Raw genomic sequence first — 27,890 nt, forward strand, 5'->3', positions numbered from 1 at the left:
TTCTGCATCAGGTAGGAACATGGACTGTATTCGGGAATGTTATGTTGTTTTAATAAGCCTACTTCTAACGACAGCATTTCTAATATTTCTACTGTATCAATATTATCATTGAAATTGAGCGGCTTTACGGATCTGTGTGCTCGATTATGCTGTATGTGTTGTTTGTTAGGAAAGACGAGGCATTTCTGTCAGTGATATTTACATTAACAAATAATGTGGTAATTTTCACTGGCCGTAGGTAAAAATAGCAAATTCTACCCCCAGTGGGCACTTTACAATGTACTTCCTGTACCTAGTAATGTGGCCACTGATTGCATGTCCGGGGTTTTTGATGACTTTGCCCGTCCGCTTCAATCCTGACCACTGTGTTGTATTCGCTGGTATTCGATAAGGATGGGGAATTGATTGATTCCTTGTTATTTAGGAGGTGAGGAGGTTTTATCCGCTGGTGATTAGATCCTTTGAATTGATCCCTTGATGGGGACATTGAACATCACGCGAAGTCAAGACAGGAATGTGGAGAACACGTTTGCTGCTGTAGGGGCAGCTGAAACAGATGAAGACAGATGAGGTTATTTTTCTGAGGTGGGACTAATGTGTCTTTGGAATTTTCTTCCACAAAGGAAAAGAGAAACATAGCTTTATTTCAATGTACTTCATTCTGCATAACACGGATTCTGGACAGGCAAGTGAGTGAAGTGTTGCAGACGGCCGCAGGGATGTGTCACTGAGATCACAGTCCAGCTGTGATCATAGAGAATGGGGGAGCAGGACTGAAGGGGTGAATGTCCTGTTACTAATGCAACATACCAGTAGCGCACTCCGACAAATAAGAGACCATGTGAATTTAATGTTTGGTGTTTTTTCCATCGATCTCAGACGAGGAACGGTAGATGTATTTGTAAAATAAGCGCGATGCCGGGCAAATTCGCCAGCGGGACATGATCATAATTTCATATGATTCTACAGATACATGGTAGCTTGTTTGCAGTAAGTGAGTAATAAACTGAAGGGGAAGGGCGTTCTTATCTTGCTTTTGACTTTGACCGGTTGTTATCTCTGGGAGATGTTTATCTCGGCACAGTTGCTCCACAATCGGCCCATTTCTGTAATGGTGCAACTGCGGACTTCTGTTAAAGTGGGTCTTTATAAACAGGCTGACATTGAAGTACCTCCTTCAGGCAGCCGGGGCACACTTACAGAATGCCCAGTTTTCAAAAGGAAACAAAAAATAAATGGCTCCAAATGCACAATAATTTACAACAGTTGACAGCGCCCTTTCTTCTCCTCTTTCTGTGAGCAAGAAACCCACAACGATCTTTGCCCTGAGCCCTTGATGGAGTTCATAATCTGACAATAAACTGGTCCCAAGGTGAACAATAAATAAAAACAACGACACTAACCGAACGGAACCAGGATGCGGGTTGTGATTCCTCTCTGGGGCAGATTAAATATTCTACAGAGAGGACATTACTGCGCCGTTTGCTCTGTAGTATTAATTCTGGTTCAGACCACTTGTAAGAGTTACTCGATCATGGAAACTAAGTTTTTATATGATTTAACACAAGCTTTGCCGAACAGGGTGTGGTGTTGCATGCTGAATAGACAGAAGTTCAGGTTTATGAGCGTATTATCAACTGAACATTGCAAAGTGTGTGTTCACTTACTGTTAGGAACAATAAAATTCAGATGCTCGGATTCACTGTAACCAGACTCAGGAGTCCAGCACCAGGTAAGAACAGGGACTATATGGGGAAATGTTATGGTTGTTAAATCGCCCACTTGTCCCGGGGTAGTATTTCTACCCTCCATGAAGAATATGAGTAGTCTACAACCACTCTTTGCCTTCTGTGAGCAAGCCAATTCTGGATCCACAGAGCAATGCCCCCTCGGATCCCATACCTTCATGCTTGGCTCTGTTACGTCACAATCATCTCAAAATGCGTTGACAATTCCCTCGCTTTATAAGATGCCCCAAGTGCTTCGCGCTGTAGTGATTGCGGAAATATGGAATCGTCATGAATTACAGTAACATGTCACTGATTCCTTTGGCTTTTGCAAGCTGCAATGATACACTTGCCCTCCAGTGTAGCGTTGTACGATCCTCTGCTAGCAACAAACTCATTTGAAGTCAAATGTCCCAGCATCATATTTCATTAAGACCTAACTAGCAAATGCCAACCAATAATTTACATTTACATACGCTGGCGTCATCATACTTTTCTACTTGTGGTGAACTACATATACCTGTCTGGACACGCCCCCCCCTTCTGACTGCTCCTATGGCTCCTCCCACGGACCCTGGTATAAAGGCGATTGGGGACTCCCACCCGGCCTCAGTCTCCAGGCTGCAGTGTGGTGGTCAATTGCTGCTTGCTCTTTCTTCCAGCTAATAAGAGCCTTTATCTCTCCTCACGTTTCGGAGAGTTATTGATGGTGCATCACTACTAAATAAGTTGTAAGAACGAATGAACCTCTAATTAAGCAGAAATAGGTATTGGAATAAAGTTCCAAATTGACCCTATACCAAAGGCATGGGTTATACCTGTACTTGAGATAAAAAGAATATCCTTCCAGCCAGGTCTGCTGGAGCTGCCGGGGTCGGTTTAAACTCAGCTATTGCGGGATGGGAACCACAGTATTGGGTCAGATAATGGATCGGTTGATATAAAGGTAGGTGCGATGTTCACAGAGGCTTTGGAAGGATTAACTGCGGACAGGGCATCATGTAGCAGTTGGGTTGGTTGAAATGTGTACTTTAATACAATATTCATTAAGAATAAGAGTAATTTAGAGCATGGTTCAGTACATGGATGGTACGTGTTAACACCGTTACACAGACTTGACTGTTACAATGACAAAATTGGCTGTTTGTTGCAAAGTGTAGTTGTTTCCGAATGCATATGGAGGGAGTTAAAATGGGGACAATCGTCATGGCTAATCAGCGATGGTATCACGTTTCAGGAACGGAGGACATCATGGAGAGACCGTTCACCGACTCAGTGTGGGTGAAAGTCAGTAGCAGAAAGGGGGCTATCATACTGGTCCATTATATAGGCCTCCCCCAAAGCCACTGGGTTAATGAGAGAAGCTAACCAGGCAGATTTGGGAAAGGTGCAAATGCACCTGGGTTGTTGTCATTGTTGACTTCAACATTCCTGACGTTGATCCCACCTCCTTGTTCCAAAATGTGTCAATGGGGCAGAATGTGTTGTGTGTCCAGGAAGAATTCTTGACATAGTATGTGCATGGGCTAACTAGAGGAGTTGAGCCAATGAAGCTGATCAAGAGACAGAAGTCTCGACGAGTTACCTTTTTGAGATAGTGACCACAACACCCCAACTTTTATCATGGTCAATGATAGTAGCAGACGGTACGGGATAGTATTTAATTATTGGATGGACACTTATGATGGTCTTGGTAGCAACATGGGAGCATAAATTGGGAAAATGTTTCTCAGGGAAACGCACATTGGATCTGTGGCGGTGGTTTCAGGGACACTTTTACAGGGTTCTAAATAGATTTGCCCAGCAGTCAGGGAAATGATGTTTAGATAAACGAATCATGGTTCACAAGAGGTAAGGAACATTTAGGCAAGAGGAAAAATTAAGCATTATTCAGGGTTAGGAAAAGAATATTCAGCAAAAGCACCAGAGAATTATAAGTTAGTGAGGAAGGAGTTTAAGAAGGATTTAGAAGTCGTTGGCGAGGAGGATAAAGGAAATCGCGTTTTACACGAGTGAAGAACAGAAGGATGAATAATTTGAGAGTGAGACTACACAGGAGCAAAGATGGAAACTTGTCTGGAGCATGAGGTGAATGGTGAGGTTCTTAATGAATTTCTTGTTTCAGAGTTACCAAGGAGATGGGCTGTGATTGAGACATTAATATAGGAACACGGCAATCTTAAGAAAGAGTTGTCGATAGAGCTTCCAATATACACCACGGTACTACGGGAAGTGAGGGAGGAGTTTACAGGGGCATTGACACTGATCTTTGTGCCCACAGGCGTCGAAACACCGGATTGGAGTAGAGAAAATGTTTCGTAATTCAATAAATGTAAAAGGGATAATCAGTCGTGGGCAAAACCTTGGAAAGGATACTTGGGGACAGGAATTTTGTGCATTTTGAGAAGCTAAATATTATTAGTTGTTTCCGTCATGGCTGTTTATTGGTGAGTGGAGAAAAGTGTATGGGAGATGCCAGAGATAATTTTCCATAATATGTGCCAGTCACGCACAAAATATCTACCAATCCTTGGATCGTCAGAGTCTGATCAGGTGCACCATGGCATTGTGCATGGAAAGTTGTTTTTTTTTTAACAATACTTTTTTAAGGTTTTTGAAGATGACTGTTAATGAGGGTAGGGGCTTGGATGCTGTTCATTGGACTTCAGCAAAGCCTTTGAGAAGGTGCCACATGACAGCTTGGTCTGGAAGATAAAATTCCATGCGATTGAAAGAGGTCAATGTAGATGGATTCACAATTACCTTCAAGGTAGCAAGCAAAATTTAGTGGTAGAGGGTTTCTGCTCTGAATGAAGTCATGTAACTAGTGGTGCGCCGCAAGGTCTCAAAGTAGGGACTTTAGATATTTGTTATTTTATAGCAATGATCTCGATACGAATGCAGAAGGCTTAACCTGTAAGTTCACGGATGACAAAAAATTAGTAGACGGTGCTCACGGTGCAGATTATCGTAGCTTATAGGGGATCTAATTGGTCAGAGGAGTGGTAAATAGATTGCAAAACCAACACCAGCAGCAACGGTTTCATATAGAGGCTGGTAATTTTGTGGAGGCAAGTGCCAGAGGAAGCGGATGAGGCAGGCACAATAGTATAGTTCTAGAATCAGTTGGGATGTGAAGATGGAGTGAAGAGACAAGGGGGTAAATGGATCCATCACAGGAAATTGGGACCATCTCGCTGGGCATTGTTGTCAGCATTGTCTCATCAGGCAGAAGGGTCTGTATTTGTACTCTGTTGCTCTATGACCCTATCAGTAGGGTGCGCTGCTATCACTGGATGGACATACACACATGGCGTGGAAGTTAATGATAACGGGGAATGATTAGCCCCTGAGCCAGCTGCTGCGCTGAAACAGGGGATGGAGATACTACCATATTTGCAAAGTCATCGCTCTCTATCTGACTCAGCTTGATTTGTGTAATTCAGGGCATCACCAGCAGGTGGAGCTTTCCTGCATCGGGATCAAAGTTGAAAAAGACGACGACAATCAACAATCGCCAGTCAGAATCAGAATGGCTACAGGTATGTTCACTGGGATCTTTATAAATATCATTCTGTCCTGTTGGTGCACAATAGTTCAGATGAAGCAACTTAAACAGGTCCTAACGGAGCACAGAGAAGTTTCATGACGCATGGTCATTCATCCCACTGGTAAAGCTGCATTAATAATGAATCAATTCAACATTTCCAGGGCAGGGACCTGACACCGGTAATGGTGGAATTCCTCCGCTCACCATGCAAAGCTTCACCTGAGTGAAAGGAGCAGCGTCTCCCGAATCAGGTGGCTGTGTCTGAAACACTGGAATGCAACAGCGGGCTTGTGGGTTGTGTAAAAGTCCAGGATCAGTTTCTGCATCACCTCTAGACAGGCCCTGATGTGTAAGATGTCTCCAACTTTCATTTATAAAATTCAAAACCAGATGATTTGAGCATTTCTAGGATTTCAGATATTTTGTGTTCCCTGTTTTCTGTAGCCGAGCCGAGAACATTACCAGCATTGAGAATTGCTGAGGATCAGGAGACCCTTCATTGTAGATAAATTTGTGTTCTGTTTCGGTATTTCAATATCAGTATCTGGGCTGTGGAGAAGTGGTGATCGTGGGTTTCTTAAAAGACGTTTAAGGAGAATCAATGCTGGCAGGGCACTGGGAATCTAAAATAGCAGGAGATAAACATCGGAACCAAAGTAATGTCATTGGTGAGTAGGATTACAGTGAATCCCATGTCATTTTATGAGGCTAATTCGATCTGGTAACACGCAAACTGATGGAGGAACTCAGCGGGTCATGCACCATAGATAGAGGGAAATTAATAATTTAAATCTGAGCCGAGTCTTTGAATAAGACAATGTGCATCTAGTAATTGAAATATTCGGTCTGTAATCTCTAGTACTAATAGAACCCTTCAGTAAACTGGCCCTATCAGCAGGTTATAAACGTCACAAGACCTCTGCGTACGTTTATTCTGTGCATCAGCTAATGGGACAAACATGCTAATTATCGACTCCACACTTTGCTACCAGTAATCTTTGGTGTATTAGAAGTTCAATGTTCACTTTCGTTTAATCAAAGTTCATATACGTCACCATAAATAACATGGAGGATATTTTTTTTGCAGGCAAGCGAGCCAACTGTATATGAAATTGTCTATGCATAAGGATTCAAAGGGTTAATAATAGAGTGCTATTAAATTTGTAGGTTTGTGCCCAGTGGTGTGGATAGGCGCCAGGTCTACTGTTTGTTTTTTTTTATCTTAATGATTTGGTAGATAAAGTTGTTAATACCGTTCGTAAGTTTACAAATGACGTCAAAATCGGTGTTACAATGGGGTGATATAAGATTATAAGGAGACTGAGACAAACGTGGAAAGTGCACGCCGGAATAGATTCACTTTGTAAAGTTAAACCAGAGCTAGAGTTGCACAGTGAATATTAGGGTCCTGAAGAATGTTGTAGAACATGGGGAGCCAAGAGTACAGATGCACGATTCCCTGGAACTGTTTATACACATGGGCAGGACAAAGGAAGGATGACATTAGTATGGAAAAAGCAAAGAAAATATTCCAGAGGATATTACCTGGAGTGAAGCTATTGAGCAATAAGGGGAATCGGGACAAGCTGGGACTGTTCTCCCTGTTGCAGAGTTATCTGGCTGTCTTGCCGTTGCGGAAATATATTAAACCACGATCGATGTGTCCCTACCTTGGGGAAGAAGCAGAAAGCGTAGTTTCCCATTTGAACCTCCCGTCAGGGGAGATGAAATATATTGGCGGCGTATTACATCTTAGTAGTTGAAATGAGCGTATGAACAAGTGAAGGTAGAATGTGTACCCGTGGTGAACTGAGAAGTTTAGACAAACTTTCGAAAGAGGAACAATGGAGAGTATCCTGACAGGATGCATCACGGACTGATATGGAAACGCCAATGCTCCGGAATGGAAAAGCTTGTCAGAAGTGGTGGACATAGCTCAGGCCATCACAGGAAAATCCTTCCCCACAATTGTGCCCTGCTCACCAAGGAGCGCTGTCACAGGGAAGCAGCATCTATCAACAAGTAACTCCACCATCCAGACCATTCACTCTCCCCACTTCTGCTATCAGGCAGGTGGTACAGGAGCGTTTGGTCTCACACCAACAGGATCAGGAACAGTCATTACTCTTTGTCCATCAGGGTCCTGAAACAGCGTGGATAACCTCACTCACCTGAACATTAAACTGATCACTGAACACAACCTAAACAGGATCACCGACTCTTATTCTCATATCCGTTATTTATTTATTTATCTACCTGTGTGTCTGTTTACTGCATTTACAAAGCTTTTGTTTGCAGATTGTTTGCTTGTCAGACTTCTCTCTCTAATCTTTCATTAATTCTATTGTATGTCTTTTTTCTACTCTCAGTATAAGTGTACTGACCGTACATTGACAATTAATTTATTTTGAACATTGACGATGATCGTGGAGAAAGCATTGCAGGTCAATGGCCTCACTGATAATGCACGGTGACCCATTAAAGAGAAATAAAAACAGTAAGGGTAATTCTCCGTAAATATTACAAATCCATATTACAGTGAAAACACGAGAAGATGTAAAAAAACAGTAGGATTTGTAATTTCTTGACAGGATGAGGGTATCTCTGTGAGGAGGAAGAAGTAGATTTCTAAGGGTGCTCTGGCATAATTCTGGCCAATGAGGATACTGTATTTTTCCCAGGATTTCCGGGTTGAGATTACCTGCTACCTGACTTTAAATTCCCTGGGACTTTGATGGGAAACCCGGTATAATCAGCGTTCAACTGTCTCTGACCCCTATATGCATTGTGATTGTGCTCATCTCTATGATTCCAGGTGGAATAAAACAGAGATAACAGTCTGGAAATGAGTCATTCGGCCCATCTGATTCATGCTGATCTAATTAGCTTTGTGCTTGCCCGATTTCCTTGCAGCTTTCACCAAATTTCCCTCCAAGACTACTTCTCGATATTTTCCAGCCCACGTTTTCGCAACTTCGTAATTTTATTTGTATTTGGTCCCTCCTCTCACAGCACGTAATTTATACCCATAACCCTTCACATGAACAAATGTACCTTTTGACCCTTTTAAAAATATGCACTCTAGTCTTGGTCTCCTGTACTCTGTGAAAAAGACTGCGGCAATCTAACCTATATACGTTCCTGATTATATAATGTACATGTCCAAGGTCATCCTTGAAGTTATTGTGCTGCAGGGCAAACTGTCCCAGCTAATCCATATAATACAAAACCCAACACATTCATCCCGTACCATACTGGTCATTCTCCACTACACTGTTTTCAGTTTAATCACATCATTCCTCTAGTTTAGCAACAAGAACTGCACACAAAACTCTCTGAGCAAGACGTTGCCAATGAATTGTATAGTTGTTACAACATCCAGGGGACGGGATGGGACCCAAGGGACTGGCCAGCATGGGCCTCAAGCTAATGGTCAGTCTGTTTACCAGATGACCGGAGAGTGTGCATATCAATGGAAAGGTCAGTCTTTGACCCAGGGGTTTGGACAATGTGTGTCTCAAGGTAATGGTCAGTGTTCAACCCACGTGACCGGACAGTGCGTTACACAGTGGACTAACAGAGTGTGATCCGGCGGATTGGACAGTATGTAATCCAGTGGTTGGTCTGTGAGTGACACAGGTGACTGGACACTTTGTGATATTTGCTTGTGGGAGATAGTCACAATGGTATTTCCGGTATCACCAGACACTGTTTCATTAAGATTCTCTGGTCATCCGTTTGTTCACTGCCGCTTTCTATTGGGGCACGACTGCGCAAACGCGTGGATGTCAGCCAGTGAGAACAGCGAGGAGAGTTTAAAAGCGAGAAGGCTTTACAGAGCGGGCAACGAAGGAGCGGGTGATGGAGTAGATGGAGACAGAGTAGGAAGGCTTTGGCTCACCGGGGCTTAGACGATAACGGGTTGAGGCGAGGTAGGTTGCCTGTGTAGAATTGGACAGAAAGCATGTGTGTGAGGCCGTTGGTCTTTGCTGGGTGTCAGATTTGGGAGATCCTGGAGGCTCCCAGCTTCCCGGACGGCCACATCTCCGCCAGGTGCGTAGATCTGCAGATCCTTAAGGACCGTGTTGGGGAACTGGAGCTGCAGCTCGATGACCTTCGTCTTGTCAGGGAGAACGAGGAGGTGATAGAGAGGAGCTATAGGCAGGTAGTTACACCGCGGCCTAGGGAGACAGACAAGTGGGTAGCAGTCAGGAGAGGGAAGGGTCAGAGTCAGAGGCTAGAGAGTACCCCAATGGTTGTACCCCTTGACAATAATTACTTCTGTTTGAGTACTGTTCCGCGGGCGAACGATGTGGGGGAAGCAACAGTGGCCTCGCCTCTGGCACACAGTCTGGCTCTGTAGCTTAGAAGGGAAGGGAAAGGAAGAGGATGGCAGCACTGATAGGGGATTCTATAGTTAGGGGGTCAGATAGGCGATTTTATGGACGCAGGAAAGAAACGCGAATGGTTGTTTGACTCCAAGGTGCCCCGGTCCGGGATGTTTCTCATAGCGCCCACGAATCCTGAAGTGGGAGGGAGAACAACCAGGGGTCGAGGTACATATTGGTACCAATGTCATAAGTAGGAAAAGGGAGGTCCTGTAAACAGATTACAGGGAGTTAGGAAGGAAGTTGAGCAGCAGGACCTCAAAGGTAATAATCCCGCGGTTACTGCCCGTGCCTCACGACAGTGAGAATAGGAATAGATAGAGGTGAAGGATAAATGCGTAGCTGAGGGATTAGAGCAGGGGACAGCGATTCAGATTTCTGGATCATCGGGACCTCTTTTGGGGCAGGCGTGACTTGCACAAAAAGGACCGGTTGCACTTGAATGCCGGGGGACCAACCTCTGAAAGGGTGTAGAGATAGCCCAGGATATTTTAAGCTAGCGAGTCTTACTTCAGTGGTTGGTAAGTTGATGGAGAAGATCCTGCAAGGTAGGAATTATGAACATCTGGAGAGGCAAAATATGATTAGGAATAGTCAGCATGGCTTTGTCAAAGGCAGGTCGTGCCTTACGAGCCTGAACGATGTTTTGAGGATGTGACTAAACACGTTGATAAAGGAAGAGTAGTAGATGTAGTGTATATGGATTTTAGCAAGGCTTTTGATAAAGTATCCCATGCAAGGCTTATTGAGAAAGTAAGGAGGCATGGGATCAAAGGGGACATTGCTTTGTGGATCCAGAACTGGCTTGCCCACAGAAGGCAAAGATTGGTTGTAGACGGGTCATATTCTACATGGTGGACGGTGACCAGTGGTGTGCCTCAGGGATCTGTTCTGGGACCCCTAGTCTTTGTGATTGTTATAAATGACCTGATGAGGAAGTGGAGGAATGGGGTATTAAGTTTGCTGATGACACAAAGGTTGGGGGTGTAGTGGATTGTGTGGAAAATCAAGTGTGACAGTGGAAAAGTGTTTATAGAACCACAGGAGTTAACAGAGGTAATTAATGAATACTTTACTTCAGTATTCACTACGGAATAGGATATTAGTGATTGTAGGGATGGCGTGCAACGATTCCGGAGGATTGGAGGGTTGCGGATGTTTTTTTTTTTCTCCCTTATTCAAGAAAGGGAGTATTTGATAGCCTAGGAAATTATAGACCAGTGACTTCTACTTCAGTGGTTGGCAAGATGATGGAAAAGATCCTGACAGGCAGGATTTATGAACATTTTGAGACTTATAATATGTATAGGAACAGTCAGCATGGCTATGTTGTGCCTTAAGAACTTGATATAATTTTTTGAGGATGTGACGAAGCACATTGATGAAGGTGGAGCAGTCGATGTAGTGGATAAGGATTTCAGCAAGGCATTTGATAAGGTACCCCATGCAAGGCTTATTGAGAAAGTGAGGAGGCATAGTAACCAAACGGATATTCCTTTGTGAATCCAGAATTGGCTTGCCCACAGAAGGCAAAAATTGGTTGTTGGTGGTTCATATCTTACATGGAGGCCGGTGACCAGTGGTGTGTCTCAGGAATCTGCTATGGGACCCTTACTCTTCGTGATTTTTATAAATGACCTAGATGAGGAAGTGGTGGGTTCCGTTAGTAAATTTGCTGATGACACAAAGGTTGGAGGTTTTCTGGATAGTGTGGAAGGCTGTCGGAGGTTACAGCGGAACATTGGTATAATGCAAAACTGGGCTGAGAAGTGGCAGGTGGAGTTCAACCCAGATAAGTGTGAGGTGGTTCATTTTTGTAGTTCAAATATGATGGCAGAATATAGCATTAATGGTAAGACTCTTGGCAGTGTGGAGGATCAGAGGGATCTTGGGGTCTGAGTCCATAAGTCATCCAAAGCTGCTACTCAGGTTGACTGTGTGCTTAAGAAGGCATACGGTGCATTGGCCTTCATCAGTCATGGGATAGAGTATAGGGGCCGAGAAGTAATGTTGCAGCTATATAGGGCCCTGGTCAGACGCCCACTTGGAGTACTGTGCTCAGTTCTGGTCGCCTCACTACAGGAAAGATATGGAAACAATAGAGGAGATTTGCAAGAATGGAACCGGTTTGGAGGGCATGCCTTATGAGCATAGGTTGAGTGAACTCGGCATTTTCTCCTTGGAGTGACGGAGGATGAGAGGTGACCTGATAGAGGTGTATAAGATGATGAGAGGCATTAATCGTGTGGATAGTCAGAGGCCTTTTCCCAGTGCTGAAATGGTCAACAGGAGGGGGCACAGTTTTACGCTGCTAGGAAGTAGGTAGTGAGGAGATGTCAGGGGTAAGTTGTTTTTTTTTACGCGGAGAGAGGTGAGAACGTGGAATGAGATGCCGGCGACATTGGTGGAGGCAGATACAATAGGGTCGTTTAAGAAATTTCTGGATAGGTATTTGGAGCCTAGGAAAATAGTGTGCTATGGGTAACGCTAGGTAAATTCTAAGGTACGGACAAATTCGGCACAGCGCTGTGGGCCGGTATTGTGCTGTACGCTTTCTATTCTTCTACCGCGTAGTCATTGTCTAACCTTTACTTTTTTCTGGGAGTTGATGTGTCCAGTCACCGGTTCATCGGGGTGGTCACCTGGCAGGAGGTGTGGTTCACTTTCACCAGCATAGTCCCACTCCAAATCTGATCAGCCGGAATCTCGGCTCTATTGCAGACACCCATTGTGAATCCTTGTCCTGTTCGGCTCATTGAACACTGAATTGGCAACTGCACGACTAGGAGCGAGTGAGTGGGTGATGTGGTCGCAGAATGTGGTTCCTTGTTTGAGGTTTGTCAGCTGGTTGGGGGGGGGGGGGGGGTTGTGTGGGTGTGATGCATGTGGTGTAGTGAGGTAACCGTTTCCCCACTGCAGGAAATGTTCTACCTGCTTTTAAGGATCCACGATGGGTAGTAGAGCATATGGAGCTATACGGATGAAGATGGGGTGTGAATTAAGGGACATGTAGCCGCTCGGATACAGAGAGTATCTTTGAGAAGAGAGTATCATTGACAATCCCAGCATTTATTGTCCATCTAAAATTGAACTGGGTGCGTGAGTGGAGTGGGAGGGTATAGTTTCTGGGAAATATGGTCCTTTTGGTAACGTAACTCCCAGTTCATTGTTGAGTAGGTTTTAAGGCCAGTGTTGGAGTTTGGGAGAGGATCCGCGTTTGTAGCTGAGTGCCGGAGTTTCGATACATGAATGGCTTGCTGCGTGTGGTGAGAGCGTTGGAGACGTGGTAATTTGGGCTAGAATCTACTTCTTTTCATATTCGCAGTCGCAGAGTCTACAATCTCCGCCCTCCTTGCACAGTGGGACGATTATGGACTGTACGAACTAACAAAGTACTACAGGGACAGGCTGGAACATGCGATAGAAGAAGGGGGGAAAACACTCAGATGTATGTCGACACAGGAGGGACGTTTTCGTGCAGAAGAACATGAGGTGAGTGTATTTATATAATTATCACGAAACTGCTTTTTCAGGGTGAATAGTGATCAAAATTAAGCTCCTATGTGTTCTGGGATCTACATGGCAAAATGTTTGATCTCCGAATTGCCCAGAGCAGACCAGATCTCAGCCATGAAGCCCACTGAGGTGGGGAGCGGCTGAACATCTCAAACCTGCTGTGTTTGCCAGTGTGGCACTAAAACGGTTTCTGCATATCCAAACTGTTAAACAGGCAGTCTATTTCAAACTAACTACAAATCTTTTCAGGGCAATCAGTACAGTTCAGTTGACCCGCTGGCTTCATTGCAGCCACTGAGGGACGGAACTCCAGCAGTGATACCAGCTCTTCTCCATCTGAGTTCACAAATAACTCATTGGGTGACATTTCCTGTAGACATAGATACGTAGAGCACTTCAACAACCTTCCCTACCACTACTATCCGTGTACCTGTACAGCGTCATCGACAGCCTTCCCAACCCCTACCATACGTGTACACGTAGAACACCGTCGACAAACTTCCCTACATCTACCCGTATATCTATACCGCAGCATTGACGAATTCCCTACATCAACTATCAGTATATCTGCACATCACCATAGAAAATCTTACCTACACCGATCCATGTACCTCAACAGCACCAACGACAGCCTTCCCGACACCCATCTGTGTACCTGTAGAGCGTCAGAAACCCTTCCCTAAAGCATCCAGCCGTGTACATGTACAGCACCCTGAACAAACTTCCCTACACCTATCCGTGTACCTGTACTGCTTCATCGACAGCCTTCCTTACATTTACCATCCTTGTACCTGTACAGCACCATAGACAACCTTCGGTACAATAACCAGCCGTGTAACTGTACAGCGCCTTCCCTACCTCTGCCATCTGTGTACATGTACAGCAGCAACTACAGCTTTCCGTACCCTAATCCTTGTAACTGTACAGCACCATCTGCAGCCTTCCCCACACCCATTCGTTTTCCTTTATAGCGCCACCGACAGACTTCTCTAGAGTCAACCGTGCATCAGTACAGCACCATCCAACAGCCTTCCTTACACCCATCCTTGCAACTGTACAGCACAATCGACAGCTTTCCCTATAAATGCCAATCCTGTACCTGTACAGCAGCATCGACAGCATTCCTTACACCCATCCGTGCAACTGTACACCTGCCTTTCCTACCCCCATTCATGTACGTGTACAGCACCAACGGCAGACTTTCCAACACCGACCATCCGTGTACGTGTACAGCACCATCAACAGCTTTCCTACAACCACCATTCCAAGTAAAGCAAAATCAACTGCCATCCCTACACCTGTCATCCGTATACCTAAACAGCGCCATCGACAGACTTCCATACACCGACCATTCTTGTACCGGTACAGCACCATCGAGAGCCTTCGCTACACCCATCCGTGTACCTGTACAGCACCATTGGCAGTATTACCTGTCTCTACCAACCTTGTACCTGTACAGCACCATCGACAATCGTCCATACGCCTTCAATCCGTGTAGGAGTAGAGCACAATCAACAGTCTTCTCTACCCCCATCCGTAGCTACCATAAACGTTGAGATCGAACTTGTTTGCACCACTTGTGCTGACAACTTATTTCACACTCTCAGGCCCTACTGAGTGAATAAGTTTCGACACCTGTTCCCCTTAAACTTCTTACCTTTTTTCCTAAAAACAGGATCTTCAGTATTTGTGTCACTGAACCTCAATGCAAAAAGCCTGCTTGCATTTCATTTAACTGTGCTTCTCATAATAGTTTATGTTGTCATCCGTCTGACTCTAAGGGCAATGGTGTATGCAGTATGGGCCTATACATTAGTGTCGCTGCAAACAGCGGCACTGGAGTGACCTCTCCCGGGTACAAGCCAGGGCGGAAGGTGTACAGTTCCTGTCGTCAAAATCACACACTTGGCCTCATCGCTGTGGACAACGGAAAGAGATGTAATTCATTTGGCACCAGCTTGGCTACAGGCAGAAGCTGGAAGGATGCTCAGTGGCGTCCAGCCGCCTTTGGAGCCCCACTGCGATTTTTCTGTCTGTGTTTATTCCCATAGCCTTCGTCTTTCCCGAGGCGGTCTATAAGACAGTGGGGCTACTTACTTATAGCTAGGGATCTTTCATTCTTGTTTTTATTTTCTCTGTAGATAAGTGAATAGAGCAAAGTCCTCCAGGTTAGGCCTCACCAATGTCATATACAGCTTAAATGTCCTATCTCCTGTAATCAATACATTGATTTATGAAGGCCAATGTAGCAAAAGCTTTCTTATTGACCCTATCTAACTGCGATGCCACTTTCCATTAATTATAGACCTGTATTCTCAGACACCTTTCTTATACCACACTCCTCTGTGCCCTGTGCCCTACCGTTCACTGTGCAAGACCCACCCACTACTAAAGAGCAACTCCTCGCACTTATCTGTATTAAGTTCCATCTGTCATTTTTCCAGCTGGTACAGATCTCACCGAATGCTCTGATGGTCTTCCTCGCTGTCCACTGCACTCCAAAGTCGTTGGGTCAATCGCAACTTTGCAGATGCAGTTAACCATGTGATCATCCAGACCTTTGGTATAAATGACAATCATATACGGGTCCAGCACCAACTCCTGAGATTCTCCACTCATTTACAAGCTTCCAGTCAGAGAAGTAAACATGTGCTCCCACTCTCTGGCTTCTCCCACAAAGCTAGTCTAATCCAATTTACTGCCTTATATTGAATGCCAGACAACTGATCATTTTTGATCAACCTCTCATGCGGGCTCTTAACAAGTGCCTTGTTAAAGTCCAGATAGAGAAGATCCATGCCTTCGTCAACTTTCCTGGTACCTTTCACCAAAAACTAAGATTCATTAGAAACGACCTACCACGATTGAAGCCATGCTGACCATCCTTAGTCACTCCACATGTAGCCAATTACTTATATATTGAATCCCTTAGAATAACTTCCAATAACTTTCCCATGGCTGATGTCAGGCTCTCTGGCCTATAATTTTCAGTTTTACTTCTCGAGCCTTTCTTGAATAGACGAACGACACTGACTATCCATCAACAATCTGGTATCTAACCTATTGCTAAAGATGATTTAAATATCTCTGATAGGTCTCAAGCAAGTTCTACACTTGCCTACAGCAGAGTCCGAGGGACCACCTTGTGAGGCGTAGGGACAAGGGACGTAGAGACCTTGTCAGGCAAGAGAGTAATCCACGCTAATTTGCCCCCAAACAGCAAACACCACCTCATGATCTGTATGGAGTTCATGATGTTTGGTCTTACGTGTATAGAATCCGCGTCTGCAAAGATGTATTTAAAATCTTCCCCATCTCCTTTGGCTCCATGCACGAATTACCAATCTGAGCTTGCAGAGGACCAGTTGTGTATTTGTTCAATTTTGTCCAGTGCAATCCTTTTGATCTGAACATATCTGTAGAATCCCTTTGGATTCTCCATCATCTTGTCTGCTGATGCAAGCTCATGACTCCTTTTATTCAAACGGGAGGACATGATTTGAGAGTTAGGGGGCAAAAGTTTAAGGAAAACACGAGGGGGTATTTCTTCACTCAGAGTGATAGCTGTGTGGAATGAGCTTCCGGTAGAAGTAGTAGAGGCCACTTCAGTTGTGTCATTTAACGTAAAATTGGATAGGTATATGGACAGCAAAGGAGTGGAGGGTTATGGGCTGAGTGCGGGTCGGTGGGACTAGGTGAGATTAAGAGTTCGGCACGGACTAGGAGGGCCGGAATGGCCTGTTTCCGTGCTGTGATTGTTATATGGTTATATGCTTAAGCCCGCGATTTATTTATTTTTAATATTTATTTTTGCATTTCTATACTCCATAATTACCTCATTATATTTTCTAACCAGCCTACACCTGCAATGTTATCGATCAGGTTCTCAATATAGCTTGAAAACCAAGATTCCCAGGCTTATTATATTTACATTATATGCTGGTAGGCATATAAGCTTTGCACTATCAAAATTTCACTTCTGACATCTCCCACTTATCAAGTACACATTTGCCAGAAACCAGCCTGTCCTAAACGGCACGTGAGATAATTTCTGATAGCATCAAGATTAGCCTTCATCTAATTTAGAATAATTTAGTATCGCAACCCACGGACCAGGCCTATCTTTTTGCATATTTACTGTGAAACTGATGGCACTAGATGCAAAGTGTTCTCTACACAAACTTCTGGCACCTGCCCTGCCTCTTTCACTAATAGCAGATCAAGTAACACACACTATTTCATTGGGATTTCTGTCAACTAATTAAGAAAACTTTCTTGAACGCATTTGACAAACTCTACCCATCTAATCCTTTTAGACTATGGGAGACACAGTCAATAAGTGGAAATGCTAAAGTCTCATAATTGATCCATTCCTTGAGTTCATCCTCCTTTCCTTCCATACGTATTGCATTGAGATATACGCTCCTCAAGACGATGTTCACACAATGCTCAACCTTTTCATGCCTAACTTTGTCTGATTTTTTTTTAACGACATATGTCTCCACAATCTCCCCACTATCTGGCCCGGCACTAATGTTCCCATCCCTCTGCAACTCCAGACTGAACAAACTCTACCCTCCAACATCCCCACCCCAATCCGCTCAAATGTATAGCACGAGCAAAGCTTTCCATTACGATATTTCCTAACCAGCCAGTAGTGGAATTAGAAAATTAAGTGCCTGGCACAAGCGATTGACTCTGTTCTCGCTGGGATTCATTGGCTCTAGATGTAATTAATTAGGAAAGAGGAGCGATTTGTAAATATGTATGTTCATCTACAAATTCATCATCTGAAGTCTTCAGTTTTACTGGCATGGAACTTAAACCTTTCAATCCCTTTCACAACTGTAACTCCTCAGACCTGGTAATAGTGAAACTGAGGGATTATTTTCCAGTGCAGTGGGCCATCAGGAAATTATGCTGAATTATTCCATAATTATTTCCACTATTCCTGTAAGGAGAAATCATTCCGTTACCCCACTGGTGCCTTTTCTTGGAGAACTGTTGGTCTCGTCACAGAACATCACTAGCTATTTCTCAGAGCAAAGTCCGAGACCATCTATCTTCAGTTGCACCCTTGTCCTTCGTTCCACAATAAGGTCTCAGGTGTATGTTGGTTGAGGATAGATATAAATATTCGCTATAAATGTGCCCAATGACTTGGTCTCTACAGCCATCTGTGCCAACGAAGTTTGCAGATCCGCTTCCCACTGAAAAAAAGATGTTCCTCCTCATCTCCTGTCTAAATGGAGGTCTCTCTATTCTGTGGCTGTGTCCTCTGGTTTTAGCCTCCCCAAATACAGGAAACATGATCGCTACATCCCTTCAATATTTCATAGGTTTCAATGCTGCTCCCCTTAATCCTTCTAAACACCAGAGAGTACAGGCGCGTAATCACCCAAGGGTCCTCATACGTTAACACTTTCATTACAGGAATCTTTTTTGTGATTCTTCTCTGGAACCTCTCCAATGCCTCTCAACCTCATTCTCTGGCAAACTAAATTTCTTCTCATCTCCGTTCTAAAACGACGACCCTATATTCTGAGGCTATCCTCTCATCCTAATCTCTCACACCATAGAAAACATTCTTTCCACGTCCCCTCTATCAACGTCTTTCGCTTTTCGGTTGATTTCAAAGAGGTCTCTCCTCGTTCTTCTCATTTCTAGTAAAGACAGGCCTAGAGATTTCAAACGACCTTCATATAACAAGTCATTCAATCCTGTAGTCTTTTTTGTGAACCTATTGAACCCTCTCCAGTTCCAGCACATACTTTTCGAGATAAAAGGATAAAACCTGCTCACCGTGCCGCCTCGCCAATGCTTTACAAATGTTTTTGCTCTATATCATTCCTATTATATTCCAAACCTCTTGCAATGAATGCCATCATTGTTTCTGTCTGCCTCACCACAGACTCAACTTTCAAATTAAATTTTCACCTCAGTGTTTTCTTTCTATTTAGAAAATTGCCAACGCTTCATTTTTTTCTACGAAAGTATATGAACATACAGCAACACTGTATACCTTCTGCCATTTCATTGCCCATTCTGCAAATCTGTCTAAGTTCTTCTGTAGCCTCTACTTCCGCAAAACTATATGCCCCTGCACCTATCGTCATATCGTCTGAAAACGTTGCAAAACAACCATCAATTCCATCATCCAAATCAATGCTATATAATATAAAACAAACGGCCCCAACACAGAATCCAGTGGAACACCACTCGTCAACTTCCCTCAGCCAGTAAAAGCTTCTTTTATTCCCACCATCTCTCTCCTGCCAATCAGCTACTTCCTTACCCACGCCATAATTTTTCACGTAGTACAATGGGCTCATAGATTGTTCAGCAGCCTCATATGCGGCACATTGTCAAAGGCATACTGAAAATCTTAGTGAAATGCAACCACCCAATGATGCATGCACGCAGTTTGAACCCCAAACTGTTGAAATCTTCAGTCGACCACAACAGAGCTTTGTCTCTGTCAAGTGAACACTGTAGTGCACTAGCTAAGGTGCCTCTGTGCTGTTAACTATAAAACAGGCAACCCCGCGGCATGAGACCCTCAGACCAGTCCACAGCACAGCTTGTATTCTGCCGAGTCAAACACTGGGAGAGAGCACTGACTCCATCCTGGAGGCTGTGTCACACCACTACCGGGGTGGTGTGAACTGGTTTTGACTTCTGTCTCCTGGCTTAAGCTCATATCCTCACTACGACTGCTACTACGCAGCTCCCCCGCCATCCTCCTCTGTCATCAGGCCAATGAATTGGTGAATCAAACGCAGCATACCAGGAAAAGCGACCATGACTGCCACTCGCTATTAGACTGTAAACCTCCTTTGGACTCAGAAAGTTGAGTAGCTCCTTCATGTTCTGCACCAGCGGAAAATTTGCTGATGGTGTTGACCAGCATTACGTTAGGTTCTTAATGCGTAGAAGGATTTCACGATCATTAGGAATAACGTAGCACCTTTTACTGACCCGTAGAAGCCGTTGAGATCGAACTCGCCCCCAACTTACCGAATGCCTTTTACTCTGACTGTGGCCTGTTCTAATTATCTGCACTCTAGCTTCTGAAAATTCAGTTATGTTCCCATCTATGTGAGATTTGATCCCACAATCCATCTTTTAAACTCTCAATCCACCCTCCTTTTGCCTTCTTGTTGTCATTCTGCAATTTACTCTGCTTTGTTTCCTCATCATTCTGCCATTGCCAGCTCCATTGTCGTTGTATGAAGACTAACATTTACAGAAATTCTACCTGCACTAAACTTCTAACCCCATTGCCAAATACGTGGTGAGCGGTTTTATATCAGCAGTAGTTGTGCCAAAAGAAAATACTTAACAGGTCAAAAGCAAATTCCTGAATTGTTCCGTCCTGCTGATTAAAGCAACGGGGGTCAATGCGGCAACATGACGGTCATGTCTGTTTGCTTGCTGTCACCTTCAGTAAAATGTCCTTTTAATTAGAGTATCACGTGATGCTGGCTTGACTTAGTCGAAGCCCTGAAGGACGAAATGATGAAATTGTGAGAAACATCTCTAACATATTCAAAAGTTGGCAAATATTCACATCTCTACTGATGAAATATTACAAACTTCAACCTTATTCTTCTGTACCTAAATTACGGATGAACTGCTACATATTTTCACATTGTGGCGTTTTGTTTTGTATTTCCATCATTGCAGTATTGATTTAATTTTGTACAGATGTTTCATGCCACTCTTTGTTAAACTGATGCAGAGTTCCGAATCTGACGGAGTGAGCAAACAAATCACAAAACCTCTCCTGCTGAGTGTCGGTAAAGCCTGATTCGGGCACAATTTCGATTTGGTATTTCCTTCAGTTTTGCTTCTGTGTGAATGACAAAGCCCAGTTATACAGGGTCAGGATAAAGTAGTGAAGTAGATGAAGTGGCATTAAATGTGTCTGTTCAGAAAGCTACCGAGACAATGAGGAGGTAGATTCTGCCATATCTTCAATGTCTTTTCGTGTGCAACAGAATGAATTCACTGCTTCCCTTTTATAGAAAGTCACTAAACTGACAGTGAAGGAAAACCGGACAGAGAGTTTCAGACTCTTCCTCAGTTTGGTGATGGGCAAAGGTTCGCAGACCCGGAGGGCGATGTGGGAATCCTTTGTGAAAATGCGGACTGAGTTACAGAAGTTGGACAAAATACTCAAGGAAATACAGGAGCTCGGTATGTTAAAGTTACGCACTGAATACAAAGTCACAATGAAATATTACAATTTTAATTATATCAGCTCTGTTTTCATGAAAATCTTTTGACGTAAACAGGCCCCGACCCACAGGAATACATGAACATCTCCCAAGGGTTATCTCAGGAATCTACTCCACTGATAGGTGAGTGATACAATGCAAAGTTCAAACTGCATCTCAAATCTTAGACTGAGGCTTGGCAGAACCTGGGAATCGAATTTTTTTTTTACCATAATCATGTTCTAAATTCTGGATGCAAGCTGCAATTGAAATAATGTTTCGTTGCATCCTGAAAATGCTATAATGTACTTTTCCACGAATCCAGCTGTTGATTCTGCTCACAAACAAGAGGAAATCTGCAGGTGCTGGAAATCTGAGCAACATACACAAAACGCTGAAGGAACTTATCAGAACAAGCAGCATTTGTAGACAAAAGTTCAGTCAATGTTTCTGGACGCCTGTTGATAGAAACATAGAAAGCCTACAGCAAAATAAAGTCCCTTCGGACCACAAACCTCTGCTGAACACAGCCTGACCTTAGAAATTACCTAGTATTACACATAGTCCTCTATTTTTATAAGCTCCATGTACCTATCCAGAGGTCTCTTAAGAGATCTTATCATATCCGCCTCCACCACCGCTGCGGACAGCCCATTCCACGTACTCGCCGTTCTCTTCGTAGACAATTACACCTGATATTTCCTCTGTACCTACTTCCACGCACCTCAAAACTGTGCCTTCTAATGGTAGCCATTTCAACCCTGTGGGAAAAATTCTGACTATCCACAGGAACCTCGTCTGATAACCAGAAGACAATAAGACAAAGGAGCAGAAGTCGGCCATTCATCCAATCGAGTCTGCTCCACCATTTTATCATGAGCTGGTCCATTCTCCCATTTAGTCGTACTCCTCCGCCTTCTCAGCATAACCTTTGATGCCCTGACTACTCAGATACCTATCAATCTCTGCCTTAAACACACCCAATGACTTGGCCTCCACTGCTACCCGTGGCAACAAATTCCACAGATTCACCACCCTCTGGCTAAAAAAAAACTTTCTTCGCATCTCGGTTCTGAATGGTCGCCCTTCAATCCTTAAGTCATGCCCTCTCGTACTAGACTCAACCACCATGGGGAAACAACTTTGCCACATCCACTCTGTCCATGCCTTTCAACATTCGAAATGTTTCTATGAGGCCCCCTTTCATTATTCTAAACTCCAAGTAGTACAGTCCAAGAGCGGATAAACGTTCCTCATATGTTAACCCTCTCATTCGCGGAATCATTCTAGTGATTCTTCTCTGAACTCTCTCCAACGTAAGCACATCCTTTCTTCAATAACGAGCTCAAAACTGCACACAATACTCCAAGTGAGGTCTTACCAGTACCTTATAGAACCTGAACATCACACCCCTGCTGCTATACTCTATTCCTCTAGAAATGAATATCAACATTGCATTCGCCTTCTTCACAACCGTCTGAACCTAGAGGTTAACCTTAAGGGTAGCCTGCACGAGAACTCCCAAGTCCCGTTGCATCTCAGAACTTTGAATTCTCTCCCCATTCAAATAATTGTCTGCCCATTTACTTATTCTATCCAGTTTATCTAGACCATGTCTCTCTGTCCAGTTCGGGGTCTGTTAATCGAATTCACTTTACTGTACAAACATCCATTAACGAATCCAATTAATGCAATAGCTTTGAGCTAACTCTTGTGTATTTAAATACTGAGTTCTGAGTTGAGGCATTCTGACAGCTGTTCCACTGTTTGTTCCCATGGAAGATGTTCAACAGAAACACAAGGAGACTCTGCGGGCACAAACTGAAACCCTGAGAGTGAACACGATCCTGATGAGGGAGAAGGTGAAGGTTTTCCAGCTGGTTGATCGATACGCTGAGCTCACGGTCATTTCTACTGTTCGAGATCGGAGACTGGTGGAACATGAGCTGCTGGCAAGAGGCAGAGACCACGAGGAGTGGAGAGAAAAACTTTTCTGCGGAAAGTTGGAAAAACTCCGGAAGGATCAGTTGTTCCAGAGCAGCTTTTTCCGGAATAACTCCACATCTGGAAGTTCGTCTGCAGTGGCTGGAGTCCCAGGAATTGGAAAAACCACAATGATACAAAAGATTGTTTATGACTGGGCCACGGGGAAAATATATCAACAATTCCAGTTTGTCTTCAGTTTCAAATTCCGGGATTTAAACTCCATTAACAACAGAATAAACCTGAGGGAACTGATTCTGAATCAGTATCCTTACTTTGGGAATTTACTGAGAGAGGTCTGGAAGAACCCAAAGGGTTTGCTGTTTATATTTGATGGTTTGGATGAATTCAAACACGGAATCGATTTTGCTGACAGTCGGAGAGACACAGAACCCAAGCACCAGTGCCCAGATCCCGAGTGGTGGTGTGAAGTGTCGGACATTGTGTACAGTTTAATCCAGGGCAAGCTGCTCCCAGGGTGTTCAGTGCTGGTGACCACCCGCCCCACTGCGTTACATTTATTGGAAAAGGCAGATATCAGTGTCTGGGCTGAAATCATGGGATTTGTTGGTGAGGAACGGAAGGAATATTTCATGAGACATATTGAAGATCAGACTGTGGCGGCCGCTGTTTTCAAACACGTGAAGGAGAACGAGATCCTGTACACCATGAGCTACAACCCCTCCTACTGCTGGATCCTTGCTCTGGTACTTGGACACTTCTTCACACAAAGAGTCATGGACCCGGAGCAAGTTCCCAAGACCATTACCCAGTTATATTCCTACTATATGTACAACATGCTGAAAAACCACGGACGTGAGGTTGAGAACCCCCGTGACGTGTTACTCAGAGTTGGTCAGATGGCCTACAGAGGAGTGTCCGAGAAGAAGATTGTTTTTACAGATGAAGATTTGATCAAGTACAATCTGCAGCCTTCCCAGTTCCTTTCCGGATTCCTGATGGAGCTTTTGGAGAGAAACGGTTCTGTCTGGAGCGTGGTGTACACATTCCCACACCTCACCATCCAAGAGTTTGTAGCTGCAGTCGCACAATTCCTGAATCCACATCCCGGGGATATCTTGAAATTCCTCACTGAAGCCCACAGCACGACAGATGGGCGATTTGAGGTATTTCTCCGTTTTGTAGCTGGTCTCTCCTCCCCAATGACAGATCCGGGCCTGGAGGAGTTTCTGGGTCGATTTGTTCATCAAACAACCTGCCGGGTGATTGACTGGGTGAAGGAGATGATTGAACGCCAGATTGGAAACACCGGGAGTGAAGCTGGTAAAAGGAGCCTCCTGAACACATTGCATTACCTGTTTGAGTCTCAGGATCGTGAACTGGCTCAGGAAACACTGGGATCTGTGGAAACACTTTCATTCAGTGGAATGACACTAACCCCGATTGACTGTGCGGTCCTGTCTCATGCCATCGGACTCTGTGATACAATAAAACACCTCGACCTGGGGAACTGCCACATTCAGTGTGAAGGAATCCAGCGGCTGGGACCCGGGCTGCACAAGTGCCAGAAGCTGAGGTAACTTGTTGTATCTCTCAGTCTGAACGGCGAAACTGTTCCATTGTGTTGTTCCAATGTAAAGGATTTTTTGTAAAACTGCGATAAATCAGATTGTGATGAACTGTGACTAATGCCCAGGGGATCGGTCAGTAATTCCCTAAGGACGGGAGGGTTCTGTGGTTCCTTGTGAAGAGATGTTGGAGACTTTGGATCAGTGAACAACGGCCATTGGTTTAATGGTAGTAAATCACAGGAAAGGCTGTTTTTCTCGCTGCCTGTGACACGTCCATTGACAATGTTCCTTCTCACTGTTTCGGACACCCAGACCGACACTGACTGCAGCAGGTGGGTTAGAGATTCACATCCCCTTCCCGATGAGGGACAAGAGGCCTTCAGCAGACTGTCCCAATGAGAAGGAAAGAAATACCATTGTGAGATTGTCCTCCCACTGCCCTTCCCCGTGTGTGACTATCACCATCAGTACACCTGTGTGACTTCTCACTACCTGGCCGCCAAACGGTTATGTCCTCTGCCGATTATGAGCCCTAATTCAGACCTTACCCTCACAAGCAATCTACTTCCGCATCACTTCTTCCTGTCAAATTTCTCTTACTCTCTCACATCCTCCTGTGTGATCTCTCTTCTCCATCCCCTGACCGATATCTCTTCCCCAACACCCTTCCTTCTGTGGCATCTATCTTCCCGATCCTCCCTCCTGTGGGATATCTCTTCCCCATCCTCCTTCTTCCTGTCGTGGTGTGGGATCTCTCAGCCACTTCCCCTTTCCTCTTTTGGTATCTCTCTTCCCCTTTTCCCTATCTCCAGTATTATCACTACTACATCCCCTTTTATCTGTCCGATGCTTTTCCCACCACCTGCCTGTTGTTGGGATCTCTCTTCTCCACCCACCCCTTTCCTCCTGCGGGAGCTCTCCTCCGTGTCTCCCTTTCTCCATTTGGATATCTCTTCCGCACCCCTTTTCCTCCTATCTTAGCTCTCTTCCCCACTCATTTACTCCTGTGGGATTTCATCACCACCCACCTCCATCCCCCTTCCTCCTTTGGGATCTTTATTCCCCATCTTCCTTCTTCCTGTGGGATCTCTCTTCCCCCTCCCCTTCCTCCTGTGGTATCTCTATTCCGCGTTCCCCTTGGTCCTATTGGATCTCTCTTTCCGCACCCCCTTTCTTACTGTGGGATCATTTCCACATTCCCCTTCCTCCTGTGTGGATCTCCTCCACCATCTCCTGCGGACACTTCCATCACCCTATCCTGATCAGGAACCCGTTTCTAACCGTCAGGGAAACAGACAGAATATGGTCCGCCTGCAGGGTCACATCGACAGACTAACCTACTGACATTCGGTGAATACCCTGGAGCTGGGCAGTGAGGGACATTGACAGTGATGAGTACACCGATCAGTGATTTACTGAAGAGTTTAATGTTTCCTGAAATATCCGAGTGAGAGAAATTCCCTCAGACCCACGGTTTGAATCACTTTGTTCATCAATTTGTCTGTTTGTGTTCAGACTTGGGATAAACAAGCTGGGAGATTCAGGAGTGAAACTGGTGTCTGCGGCTCTGACGAAACCGGAGTGTAAAATACAGAAACTGGAGTAAGTACCAGACTGTGGGAGATTGTGTTTACAGTCACTGGGTGTCTGACACTGAACATTAATGTGATCAGTAAATGTGTTTCTGAAAAGCACTGGGGATTTGTACCGTCTCCTGTCTCTCTGTGTCCTTCACCCTCACTCTCTCTCATCTCCAGGCTGTACGATGTCGGTCTCACAGATTCTGGTGCCGAGGATCTCGCCTACGCTCTCAGTACAAACCCATCATTGACAGAGCTGGACATGAGTGAGAATGATCTAGGAGATTCAGGAATGAAACTGTTGTCTGAGGCTCTGAGGAAATCGGAGTGTAAAATACAGAAACTGGAGTAAGTACCAGACTGTGGGAGATTGTGTTTACAGTCACTGGGTGTCTGACACAGAACATTAATGTGATTAGTAATTGTGTTACTTTTAAACACAAAGGATTTGGACTGTCTATTGTCTCTCTGTGTCATCTCCAGGCTGTACGATGTCGGTCTCACAGATTCTGCTGTCGAAGATCTCGTCTCCGCTCTCTGTACAAAGCCATCACTGACGGAGCTTGGTCTGGCAGGGAACTCGCTGACAGACCGATCCGTACCCGCTCTCCGCCGTCTCATACAGACCCTCCTCAATCTGGAACAAATCGGGTGAGTGTTTGTGTTAATGTTCAATGTGATAAAATATCAGCGGATCTGTGGGTTTTCTGGTGATATTTGTCTCTGAGTGTTGTTGAAACATTAACCAGAGTCCCGTGTTACTGACACTGTTGTGTAATCTGTTTATTTCATCTTTATTCTTCTATCTGTTTCAGATTGGCGGGGAATCAGTTCGGTTGGACCGGAGAGAAGGAACTGAGATGTCAACAGGAACGCAGACCCGGACTGAAAGTGAGCTTTGAACATCTGAATGTGTTAACATCTGCGCCAGCTGGATGGGGATATATGGGCTAATTCCCCGCTCTCCCCTTTAACAGCCATCCTCCCCTTTAACGGCCACGTCCCTGGTTTAATTCCCAATGGTTCTGATAGACCATGCTCCAGCCAAGCACTCTCTGACGTCAGAGGCATTCCCGCTGTGTCATAATTCCGCCTACTGTCCAGCGGCCTGATGACCGGATTCGAGAACTGGAAGCCCGGTGGGAGGACTCAGTCTGGGACCCCAGTGTCCCGGGGTGGGATTATTCGAAGAGAGAATCCTTTTGCTCACTTCGGGCAGAAGACCGTGCTTTCAGCAGTCTGGCCGATATAATGATGTCAAATTGACAATTAGCTCGGTAATGACACTGGATCTGCAGCAATCTCAGTTCTCCGATGCAGAGTGATTATTCAACCGGTCACTCGTTGTCACCGGTCAGTTAATCGTTTGTTACTGTGAGTGAGTCGGGAGCAGCT

General features: G+C 44.7%; 1 protein-coding gene across 1 annotated transcript; it reads left to right on the forward strand.

The window, feature by feature from the left end:
- On the forward strand, window positions 1–27,868 carry LOC140721286 (NACHT, LRR and PYD domains-containing protein 3-like). The gene is made up of 10 exons (XM_073036142.1): window positions 1–11; window positions 5,174–5,269; window positions 12,991–13,157; window positions 21,209–21,380; window positions 21,479–21,544; window positions 23,183–24,920; window positions 26,431–26,517; window positions 26,673–26,843; window positions 26,979–27,146; window positions 27,311–27,868. The coding sequence occupies exons 2-10, from the start codon at window positions 5,260–5,262 to the stop codon at window positions 27,447–27,449; spliced, it is 2,718 nt and encodes a 905-aa protein (XP_072892243.1). The 5' UTR covers window positions 1–11; window positions 5,174–5,259; the 3' UTR covers window positions 27,450–27,868.
- The last annotated feature ends 22 nt before the right edge of the window (window positions 27,869–27,890 follow it).

This window comes from Hemitrygon akajei, unplaced genomic scaffold (assembly GCF_048418815.1).
Source record: "Hemitrygon akajei unplaced genomic scaffold, sHemAka1.3 Scf000053, whole genome shotgun sequence".
Taxonomy (NCBI): Eukaryota; Metazoa; Chordata; class Chondrichthyes; order Myliobatiformes; family Dasyatidae; genus Hemitrygon; species Hemitrygon akajei.

Coding starts and splice junctions, on each gene's coding strand:
- LOC140721286 (XM_073036142.1), top strand. Junction 24,921..26,430: donor CACAAGTGCCAGAAGCTGAG/GTAACTTGTTGT, acceptor GTTTGTGTTCAG/ACTTGGGATAAACAAGCTGG. Junction 27,147..27,310: donor CTCAATCTGGAACAAATCGG/GTGAGTGTTTGT, acceptor TATCTGTTTCAG/ATTGGCGGGGAATCAGTTCG.